This window comes from Molossus molossus, unplaced genomic scaffold (genome assembly GCF_014108415.1).
Source record: "Molossus molossus isolate mMolMol1 unplaced genomic scaffold, mMolMol1.p scaffold_m16_p_3, whole genome shotgun sequence".
In the NCBI taxonomy this organism is placed as follows: domain Eukaryota; kingdom Metazoa; phylum Chordata; class Mammalia; order Chiroptera; family Molossidae; genus Molossus; species Molossus molossus.
Genome location: NW_023425366.1, coordinates 32,352,176 through 32,363,751, shown reverse-complemented (window position 1 = coordinate 32,363,751; position 11,576 = coordinate 32,352,176). Strand labels below are relative to the sequence as shown.

The window sequence follows — 11,576 nt, the reverse complement described above, 5'->3', positions numbered from 1 at the left end:
GGAGAGAAATGCAAACTAAGTTATTTCAAAAGTATCACCTCTTACTTGTTCCTTTCAAAGCAACCATGGGCCCCTTTCTAGGCACTGACAGGGCTTTGACAGGCATTCCTGCCCTGATCTCCGCCACAGGTGTGATGGGTACCCTACTCGCCTAATACCAAGCTCACACACATTAGTGAAAAATCGTAGTTCACCAAAGTTTTCTCTGTGCTCTACAGTAAGACTCATTTTCAAAATTGTAACAGTTTTCAAACTAAGGATGAACGCTTACAGTTCCTGTGGATTGTATGAGGAATCATTTTACAAAGGGTTATTTTAAAATTTTTATTTCCTCTGTTATACTTTCAGCCTCTCATCTGGAGAGCTCCGCACCATCGAGGACTATCAGGGTATGTCAGACGTGATCTTGTTGCTTTCGGTTTTGGTCTGGCTGTGATCACAGGGGTGAAGCGAGAGGTTCATGTCTTCCGAGGAAAACGTACGCCAAGCTGACCGACGAGAGAAAAGCCATTTCAGACATTATTTTCTGTTGGATTTTATAAATAAACTGCTGTAAAGAAATAAACCAAGTAAAATGCCAGAAAAAATAATACTGTTTCATATATGATTTTAAGGACACTTTCTTCTTAAATTAAATATCTACAGCTTGGCAGCTGATACACTCAATCCTTTCTTCTATTCTTCAAAAGCTGGGCTCCAGGAGACACTTGAAATAGAGATTTACAATATATATTTCAAATAGTTCCAGAAAGATATTTTAAATCATATTTCAATTTTATTTTTAAGAACATGAGGTTTATAAAAATAAGTTGGATACAAAAGCAATGTGTGAGAATGTGTAAATATTAGAATATATGATTATAATTACATATTCAAAAAATCACAAGAAAGGAAATTGTGGTACTTATTTATTCCATTCACTTTCTAAATTACCAGCCAAAAGTAGTTCTTCATGGAATACTTCAAATTTTTAATATTTCATAAAATACAGATACTCAGAACCCAAATTGAATTGGTCTGGGATGGAGTTTGGGTGATGTTTTACAGAAAAACACCCAGAAAATACTAATATGCGGCCAGAGCTAATAATCTCCTGGATTGTCAGCCTGCTCAATGGGGGCTCCCATGAAGGTATAGGAAATTATTCTTCTGGGAGCCTTTCAGGGCTGCTGGATATCCAACCTTCCAAAAGGAGAGAAGTCTTTTAACAGTATAGTCAGCCTGGGTCGTTTGCACAAACACAGAATCTAGAAAATGAATATTTCATTATTGGTAACTAAACAGTTTGATTATAACATGCTTCACTAGTTTTTATTTTTATATAGTTCCATTTCATTATAATTTTTGGTCCCTATATTAAATGGGATTTTTCAGGGTTTTTTTGTCAATTGAAAATTATATACATGTTTATATATACATAGGTGTATATATATTAGATATAAATACACATTGCAGAGAGAGAGCATAAATACTGAAACACAGTGCTCGCTCAGCAATTCTCTTGGGCCAGGCATCTCTTTAGCTGTGTCCATGCTCATAGTGGTTCATTCTAGAAAACGTTTTCTGCAGAGAAGAATGAAACACAGTGTGCAGGAGAGAAGGTGAGCATAATAGTTAAACAGATCAATCGTCGACCATATGTGATGCCAACCACGTGTAAATTAAGAACTCTATCAGCTTTCCTTATCACACTTGCTATTGCCCATAGAAACGTTTCTAAAAGTTCTTTATTTCACAGAATCATGAAGCTGGCAGGTCCTGTCTTTGTCTCCACTCGAGAGGCTTTAGGGTCTGAAGAACCAACAAGAGCATATTATGGGATTTACCCAGGCGGTCATCAAGTCTCAATTTGCTGAAACACGCCCCTTCAAGTAGTGACTGCTCCTTAGTATGTCTGGAGACATAGGGGACTTTGACGCTATGCAAAGAAAAATGCCACTAAAGGGTTTCCTAAATGGTAGGATTTATTTCAATGCTCACATACAGTTGAATGAGACAAACTATTTACATAAAACCTAGGTACAAAAAATATAATAGAATTTATACTGTACATAATCTGGATTCTCCTATTTTGTCTCAGATAGAGGTGAGGAGGGGGTTGCTATGAATGGCAAATCGCCACACTATTAGCAGTACTTAGGGTCATTCTTCATGAATTTGTGTTTTTTTTTTAAAAAAGATAAGTTTGGGTTGTACGAATTTACCAAGAGCAGTGAATGAGCATGGAATTTGCACGTTTGTAACAACAGCTCATTTGGATTTATGTTTTCATCAGAGTCGAGGCTGGCAGAGATGTGAGTTGGTTTCTGCTGATTAGTTGGGTACCCCTTGCCCACCCTTTCCTTCTCTAAACTCCCATGATTGATCCAATGAAACAGGCAATGAGCTTCCTGCCCGGGCTCCCACAACTGGCGTCTCCAGCTGATTTTTTAAAACAATATCTGTCAGGTGTCATTAAAAATTTTTCTTAGATATTGACATGGACAGCTCTCAAGTGAGCATTTAAGACCAGTGAATTGATGAACAGAAAAACTAAAAGTGAACACCACTGGAAATTTGTATTTCACATTGAATGTAAGAACTGAAAGAAAAGCGTGGCGTGCTCACGGGCCCTGTGAGGAAAAACTCAGCAATCCACGAGTTTTCCAACAGGGTGACCAAAGCTCCGTTCTGTCACTCAGATGAAGGGGAAAGTGATGCTATCTCCTTCTATAAAAGCTCCAATATGAGCAATATTAATATATACATATATGTAAATGGCCTTTAAAAAAATGAAACAATACCAAATAAGTTTATTTTGTATCACAAAACAGCAAAAGCAAGTTAACACAGAATGAGGCTTTTAACATTTCATAACATTTTCAAAAGTCACGTCAAGTGGCATAAGACAAACATTTTGTTACACACCTTTGAAGAATCCTACACTAGACGGAGTTTGTGCATTTTCTTTGCCAACGATGCAGTGTTTGGTGGTGAACATAGGGGCTCGGATCAAAGGTTCATACTGTGCTTCCTTTCAAAGTGCAGAAGTTCAAGTTTGGTTTTGGCCAACAGCCATGGAATAGAGGAAAAGCAATCAGCTTTAGCAGAGAAAACACCACTAACTTTCTTAACCTACATGAAGTGACAATTATGTGAACTTGTGAAGCAGTTTTGACAATGACTCAAAAAAGAAAGAAAACCAAAAACAAAAACCAGTAGGCAATATTCTAGGTGGTTCTCATTCCACTCACTTCATCTGTGGCAACTGTCTCTAGCCTGGGTCTGATTTTCCTCTATCTATGGACTTGCCTGCAGAGGGGCAGTAACACATATCTTTAACTTCTATAAGCATCACATTGACATCCTCCTACAGGGCAAACACTAAGGTGTTTCCTGGAGGTTGTAAGATTTAAGTGATATCAGTTTCTGGAAGGCTGAGGCTGGGTCCACCACATTCTGAACACACCAATGTGGGGGTGAAATCACATGTGAAGATAATGCGCTTCTTAGTCATTTTCTGTTCCTGAGTTCAAAGAGGCATAGAAGAATGATTTTCTTCAAAGAACAGCCAATCAGTCCTCTGCTTTGAGTTGGAACCAATCATATCCAGATGAAATGATAAATCACTTTAAACAAGGCACTGACAACTTTTTATAGTAAATTAAACTATCTGAGCAGAGGATGGCTAGCGATGTTCTCTTCTTAGCAACATGACTAAATAGTTTGGATTTCCAGAATCTAGATTTTGTTCTGAGCTTGCATTTATCTAACATGTGAACCATTTGAACTACTGTTCATCCAATATTTGGATCCTCTGGAATTACCTTGTCAACAAGCTGAGAAAAAATATGATCATGTTTGAAATACTGGCCTCATATTTCTGAGTAAATTTGGTAGAATGAATCTTCTTCCCCACCCAATAAAATTGTTAGTTTAAAAATGCCACAGAGTGGTTGTCTATCTCCACTTTTCTCCTTCCTGGTTCTTAACTAGTTACCATCCTCATGCCAACAAAGTAAAATGTATTTACTTAAATGATAATTGGTTTTGACTCTGGTCATGGGTAAGAAGCTTGATTGTTTTCTATGGCAAACTTATATGATCTTTTGAAAATACTATGTAAGACAGCCTTCACTAGGAACTATATACTTTGTGTTAGGCTTGAATTTGGTTTTGATGATGCTCTAAGTCCCTTGGCAGAGTGAAACTATATTTACAAATGAGAACAGGTCTCCAATTCTGATGCTTCAGTAACATGAACCAAATCTGTGACAATGCAACATATGACCACTGAATCAAACTTTGATCCACCTGTTCAAAAAAATATGTATGGGGCACCAGTAACATAAGTCATTAAATAGGGGGTATGAGCCCTGGCCAGTTTGAGAATCAGCCTGCAGTCCAGAGAGATCCGGGTTTGATTCTCGCTAGGGGCACGTACCTGGGTTGCAGTTTGTCCCCGGCCTTGGTTGGTCGTACGGGTGGCAGCCACTCGATGTGTCCCTTTCACATTGATGTTTCTCTCTCTCTCTCTCTCTCTCTCTCTCTCCCTCCCTCCCGCTCTGTCTGAACAAAAATGGAAAAAAATGTCCTCGGGTGAGGATTAAAAAAAGGAGGGGGTATGAAATAGTCATTTTAGAGATTCTGTGTTTTTCGCCTTCCTATAAAATGTTGGTGCACTGTAGGGTTGATAGATGGTGACTAGTCTAGAGAAAACAATGCTGGGAACCACTTGCAAAGAATTTAAATGAGACTAAAGCCATTTCCTAATGAAAACCAGCCAAACGTTAACTATATCCAGAAATAATCCTAAAAATTAAACTGTGATTAATGTCATTTGACATCAGTTTCCTTTAGGGGGATTCAATTGCTTGGTGCAGCATCAAGTATTAATTTAGAATTGTGCTTCTTGCAGTAAAAGGAAAAAGAAAAGAGAGAATAAAATGGCCACACAGAAATGAAAAATGCGACAAGTGTCCCCAGGGTTTGGCAGGAATCCCAAATGCTCCAGCCTAAAGAGCTGCCGTAGGAAGGAGGTCCCCATGGAGTGGTAGATGTCCCTGTGAAAGCCTCCTGCCATGAGGCGGGGCATGAGGTGAAATATACACATGAGCAAGAGCTCTACAGTGACAGGAAAGCAAAGTCACTCCACAGATTATAGATGAAGTTGTTCTAAACCATCTGACACCTGTTAAGTGAAAAGAAGGGAGAGAGAAAAAGAAGAGAGATACAGAGAGAAAGAGAGAGAGAAGACAGAAAAGCCAGAATGATTTTTCTTTGAATAGAATGCCAGGGAAAGATATGAGGGGATTTCTTTGCAGTGATAATAGAAAAGATGTATATAATCAACAACATGAAAATTCTGTTGTAGATAAAAGGTGTTTTCCCCAGTCATTATACTAAATTGATTCAAGACCAGAGTTGATGTCATTTAGAAAACATTTTCCTTGAAATCCAGTGATGCTTTTTAGAAATATTAGTTTCCTCCTTGCCTCGGGGAACTAGAATGACCTTTTAAGCTTAGAAAATATTGAGGGCAGGGATCCAAAAGAGCAGCCAACATGAAACACAGTGAGAACATTTTTGTTATAGGAAAGTGATGATATGGGTTGAAGTATGCAGTGAAAGTCCAATCCAGGAACAATTTGGAAACCATCTGGCTACATCGTACCTCCAGAATGTGGACTTGGAGTAGAGACAGAACAATCCACACAGCACACAAGGAATGCAGGCGATACTACCTGAACTCCCTGCTGCAAAGACCTGAAGAGCATTCCATTGCAATCTACCAGGCCTCCCAGAGCCCACCTGCCATTTAAATTTTAATTTTAGAGCCATTTTTGCAAATCTGGAGATAGGAGGAGATTTTGAACTTAATATTACCAAACATTAAGATTTTCCCAACACTTTATGAAACTATTTCTTCAAATTGGATAGGGAAAAAAACACACATATGCTAATAAGTCTATGTTCCTCAGTGCCCATATAATACATTTTCACAGATGCACAGATCTGAAGATTTGTTGATCAATAACAACATTTTTCAATGTCCACCCACACCTTTATCACAACGCCCTGAGGCATTAGGTGAAGACTTTCAATCTTGTTTCTACTTTCAATAATTATCCAAACAATTGTCATATGTTATGTATCAGTTGTTGGTTAATAATTTATCTTCTTTTTTGTTTTTCCTACTGGGGACCACTATGAATCGTATAGCACTCTGAAATGCTCAGGACCACAAGGATCATTAAAAACCTTACTTCCAGATACGCTGATTTCTCAAGGTACATCTTGAAATGCTGTCGCCTCCATGCAGGGAGCAGTAGGAGTTTGTGGATGGGAAGGCAACACTAGATTAAAACCAAAAGGCACCAGAGCTAAACTCTCCTCCTCACCTGGCCCAGAGGCAGGCAGCAGCTCACCATGTACAGCGATGGGCAGCAGAAGCGAGTTTTACATATCATTAATGCTCTTGGTAGGGGCATATGGCCACACATTAGTTCTATCAGAAAGATGGGAAATAAAAGCTGGCTTTCATTAAACATCAGTTCTCTCGTTACTTTCCATAACATAGTAAATTACAAAACAGTTGTTTTTAATTCTCTTTCAGTACTTTCAATACTTTCTTCAGTGGCATCATTAATGTTCAAGACTTTTTCTTTGCAGGGAGAAAGGAGGTGTAGAGTCTACCCAAATGCTAAACAAATGATTATTTTACAGACCGGCTCTTCAGGACAGTATGATGGACGAGACAGGTAGGCATCCAGGCCAACTGTGTGACCAGGAGCTCCCTGGAATGGCATGAAATCAGGAGTCAGAATAAGGCCAGTTTCACAGCAACCACGGAATATCTTCCCCTTTGTGGTGTCTGTGCCTCTGCTCTTTCCATTTACCTGAGTGGTAACACAGGAACTGCATCAAGACCAAGAGTGGAGTATCTTGGGCTTCATAAATCACCTCTATAGATACAAGCCAGGTTGCATCCTGGGCTTCCTCAGGCAAAAATCATTTCATATCCACACACAAGTTGCTTCTAAGAATTCCACAGTATTCTCCAGATTGGGAAGATGGGCGCTCCATGGTGAATCACTGCATGGCCACGTTCACACTCTTCATTTTATCAATATGATGGACCTAAGCCTTCCATGTGCGTGTGTGTTAGTAAGAGCTCTCTCATATAAAGTGACTGTTGAATTGAAACACATGAAGATTTATGCTCAAGAGCAAGAAGAGGCTGCTAGTTCTAAAGACTCCTTCCAATGTAGGTGGTACATTTATCAAAAAGCTCAAGGAAACAATTGACTTGTTAGAAAAATGGACTGAATGCAATAATAATAATAATAAAAATCCACACCATGGCTCATTCAACAATGATCAGATATTATAGACCAGATTTTCACAATGTCCTATTTAGACTTTGTTAACTTTAAGGATGTCTGTTTTTGGTAGCAATGGGACACTCTTAGCTTGAAATGCACTTGAAATGTATCCAAACTTCATCTCTGAAGTCTCAGAAACATGGGCAGTCATGGATCACAGGCCTTGAGGAACTGGGGAATTACAAGAAGCCAAAATATAAGCACTATTAGTACTCATCATAATTATTGAGATCTGTAAAGTAGGCATTAGAATAAGTCTTCCCAGTGAGATGTGGGTTGAAGTATTTGTTTCTTTCCTCTAGGATTAAGTTGTTTTTATTAAATGCCTGTAAAACATAAAAGAAATATTTAAGCAGTATTTCAGAAAGAGAATATAACTAGGAGATGATGATGTTAAATTCGAACTCTCTGCTAAGGTCCCATTACTGGAAAATATGTTTTCTCACTTACCAGCTTCCTAACGTTATTGGTTTTACTGAGGATTTGCCTTATCACTAGAATGCGGCTGATAATTTTGACATCTCCCAGTCTATATCTGAGTTTGAAGCAGAAAATTTCCAAGAGCTAGAAAACCTAAAACTAAACCTCAGGGAAAACTAAAACTATAGTGAATTCAAACTAACAAACACTTGGAATGTTATCACATATACCTGAGTAAATATTTAAGCAGTTTTCTTATTACCTTGGATAGGTACCATGACAAGACATTTTGATGGAATTCATTTAAGTAAATGCATGGAATTTCAAATGACTTAATTTCTTTTCCTTTTCTGCACTTGTAAGGTGACTACTGCAGGCACCTTGGACAGGATGTTCTTCCTTTTTAATAGTCACTAAAGCCACTTACACTACAGTTGTCCCTACACGCTTGGACTTTCGCGGCTTCACTCTATCTTGGGGGACGACTGTGTATAAATAAAGAATCCTACTTCCCGGAAATTCGTTTATCGCAGTAGAGTCTGGAACTGATTAACCACGATAAACGAGAGCTGACTGTATAGCTGAATTATCCCAGGTGGAGGACAAATATTGGGAGAACCAAACTAAAGTTGAAGGATTGTAGGCTGAGGCCAACTGTCCATGACTAGTGTAGGCAAGGCATCAGAAGAAAGTTCTAGAAGGATTTACTAGTCACTAGGCAGTAGTCAGTGCTCTCAGGTCCTTGTCCTCAGAGCAGCAAGATTTCTGATGATTTTAAGTGGCTCCTGGATCTTAAGAAGACCCGTTAGCTTATCTTCAGATGCTAGAAGTGTTAAGAGTGGCCACAGATAAGCTGAGTGGGTTGGAATCATGTTTAGAGAAGACTCATTCTTTGGTTCTGGACTGTTTGAAAGGTTCTTGCTCACAGAAGGAGCCCATGTTCCTCCTCATACTGGGGAGCTCAGTTCTGAGAGGATGTGAGGGGGTGTTAATTACTGGTGCTTCGCTCCCCACCTCTGCCATTAGACTAGGATAAGGTGCTGATGGACTCTGGAGGTGGTATGAGCAGAGTCTGTGGCTGAAAGTCATTGGTTTTGTCTCTAAGTGGTGGAGAATGCAGGTCTCATGGCCAGTGGGGAGGGAGGTGGTCGAGCGAGGACATTGGCTCTTAGGACACAAGATCTTTCAACCATCTGATGCTGAAGATATTCAATAAACCCACATGGGAAGGAAATCAAATTTCAAAGAAACCATCATAGCATAGAGAGTGCATCAAAATACTCCCTAAGAATGTTAAAGGGAACCACCACCTGAACAGGAATACCAAAATACATATGACTGAGCTCATGAGAATTTCCTTCATTCACGTGGGTAGCAAGGAAGGTCAGGTGCAGTTGACAAGAACAGACAGGGCCCTAGATGTCTTTCCAGTAGCACCCCTGACCTCCTGTGTAGACACAATGAGAACAACAGCTACTATTTGCTGGGTGCTGGGCCTCAAACATCTTAATCCATTTAAACCTCACAACAGTAATAGGAAATACATATTGTTATATCCACTTAAAGATGAAGATACTGAGGTTCGAAGAAGTAACATGTACTCTAACCCATGATGCAAAATGCCTCAAATTACAACTACATTTATTTTGCCCAGCATTGTCCAAGGCATTTCATATAAATTACCCCCATTCGATGTTCATTATTTTCAATTTATTGAGAAGAAAACAGAGGCTCAGTGAGTGTGAATAACAGCAGGTAAGTGACTCATGAGCCTGGGTCTGCCAGCTCCAGCACCCTTCCCACCCTTTATTCCTGGGAACGAGGAGGAGACTGGTTATTTACTCTGGACTTTGGAGCAAACACTAGGTTAATCACCCATTGGGGCAATTTACAAAATCCACCAGTCACACAGCTCTTTTACATCACACAGAGCTTCACTGCTTGAAAATTATTTGAAGAATGTCTTTATAATACTGTAACAGTTTTTCTCAGATTCCCATCTGTGATTCTGAAATGAGCCTGTATATCTGATTGCCCAAGCCTGGTCCTCATTACCATTGCCCAGCATGTATGGGTCCTCAGCCTGGGGGCTTCTCTTTGGCATAACCTCCTTTTGGATGCAGAAGGCATAGTGGGCAGAGTTGGACACCGGCCAATGCCCCAATATTTTTCCAGCATTCTATTTGTTGCTGTTTCCATGTCCCATTTTTAACTACAATCCCAATAGGAGATGCCATCTTTTCACAGGCAAAGTAAAGCTAAAAAGGCAATTCATCACACACCAGAGTCTGTTACCTTGTCCCCACTGTGACACCTGTGCCACTGCCATTGTGCTTTGCCAATAGCCCAGGGTCCCCCTGCCTTCTTTGCACATCTGGCTGCTGCATTTGCTGCCCATCCCTTACCTTGATGGCCTCCACAGAGTCATACTTGTCCAGTTTGTTGATGTGGTTGGTTATGCTGGTGTTGAGAGGGGCAGGTGCAATGGGGTGGATGACAGTGGCATCGTGAGACTGCTGCTGGTACCGCTGGCAGTAAGTGTAGACGAGGAGTGTAAGCAGGCAGCCCAGGATGGAGCTGCTCAGCCCCACAGCGACCATGTGGAACATGTTGAACTCTGGGAAGACAGCATCGAAAGTGATGCCACACTGGAAAGGAACACGCTACGCAACAGCTCAGTGCTTTGGCGAAAAGAGAAAGACGAAATGGAAAGCCCTACATCCATTCAAAATTAAAGAAGTCATATGCCCCTTGCCCGTATGCCAATTCCTGCTAAATGCCATGGCCACCAAGACACTTCTGCAAAGCGAGCACAGTATATTTTAAGTCAAAGCAAAGCATGACCCTCAGACTTTTGGAGATCACCTTAATACACTAGTAGGATCTTTTTTTTTAAGGGCCATACAAGAATGTTCTTCTGTTTCAAGTGGAGCACGCTCTACGGTCTCTGGGGTTTCTAGTAAACGTGCTCTTCGGGCTCCTGGACAGGCTGGAGACCCTGCAGGCAGCAGAGCTGTGTCCCTCCCTCAAAGGGATGGTGCATTTACTGCTCACCTGCAAGCCAGACTATTTCTCCCCTTTCCTTTATTATTTTATTTTATTTAAAAATGTGTTCCACTTACATAATTCTTATGTTTTTCATTACATTTTTATTATGAATATAAACACATTATATAACATTAGAAAGTGTAAAAGGGAATACAAGAATAACAAGTCTTATTCTTTCCCAGAGGGACTACTATACCCACTTTCTGATGTGCTGTTTCCAAGATTCTCTGCACACTTCTGTGCTATGTGTGTGTGTGTGAGTGTGAGTGTGTGTGCATAAATATTATCCCGAGTACCATTTTTTAAATTTACATTATATTTTGGAGATCTTATAAAGAAAGTGGAGTTCTTACAAAGAAATAAAGGACTTGTGTCAAAAGAATAAAATATGATATTTTAATGGTCATAAAATGACTCTTTTCTTACATATTTTTCTGTTTGATAGAATCTTTGAGTTATTTTCCTTGAGTTGTGAGTACAAAGCATCAACAAAGTGAATGGGCATGGATTTATGACTGCAATATAGCAGTGGTTTGAGTGACATCAGGTAACATAACCAAGACCTGCATAAAGTCTGAGAAACAACAGCAAGAAAAAATAGGCTCTCATGGTGTGTTTGTAAAACACTTTACAATGAGCATTTCAAGCCTTTCAGGGACTAAAGACAACACTGGGCAGCGCTGGTGAAGCTGGGCTTAGGGAAAATTAGGTCAAATGGAGCACGACCTGACTTCTTCTGCTGTG

At 39.8% G+C, this 11,576-nt stretch overlaps 1 protein-coding gene across 1 annotated transcript in view; it reads right to left on the bottom strand.

The window, feature by feature from the left end:
- Positions 1–4,552: 4,552 nt before the first annotated feature.
- SEMA5A (semaphorin 5A) overlaps positions 4,553–11,576 on the bottom strand; it is a 428,940-nt gene continuing 421,916 nt past the window's right edge. The window contains exons 22-23 of the mRNA XM_036280207.1: positions 10,190–10,401; positions 4,553–7,690 (exon numbers count right to left, since the gene is read on the bottom strand). Of these exons, the coding sequence (XP_036136100.1) occupies positions 7,571–7,690; positions 10,190–10,401 (332 nt within the window). The 3' untranslated portion in view covers positions 4,553–7,570. The remainder of the gene's footprint in view (positions 7,691–10,189; positions 10,402–11,576) is intronic.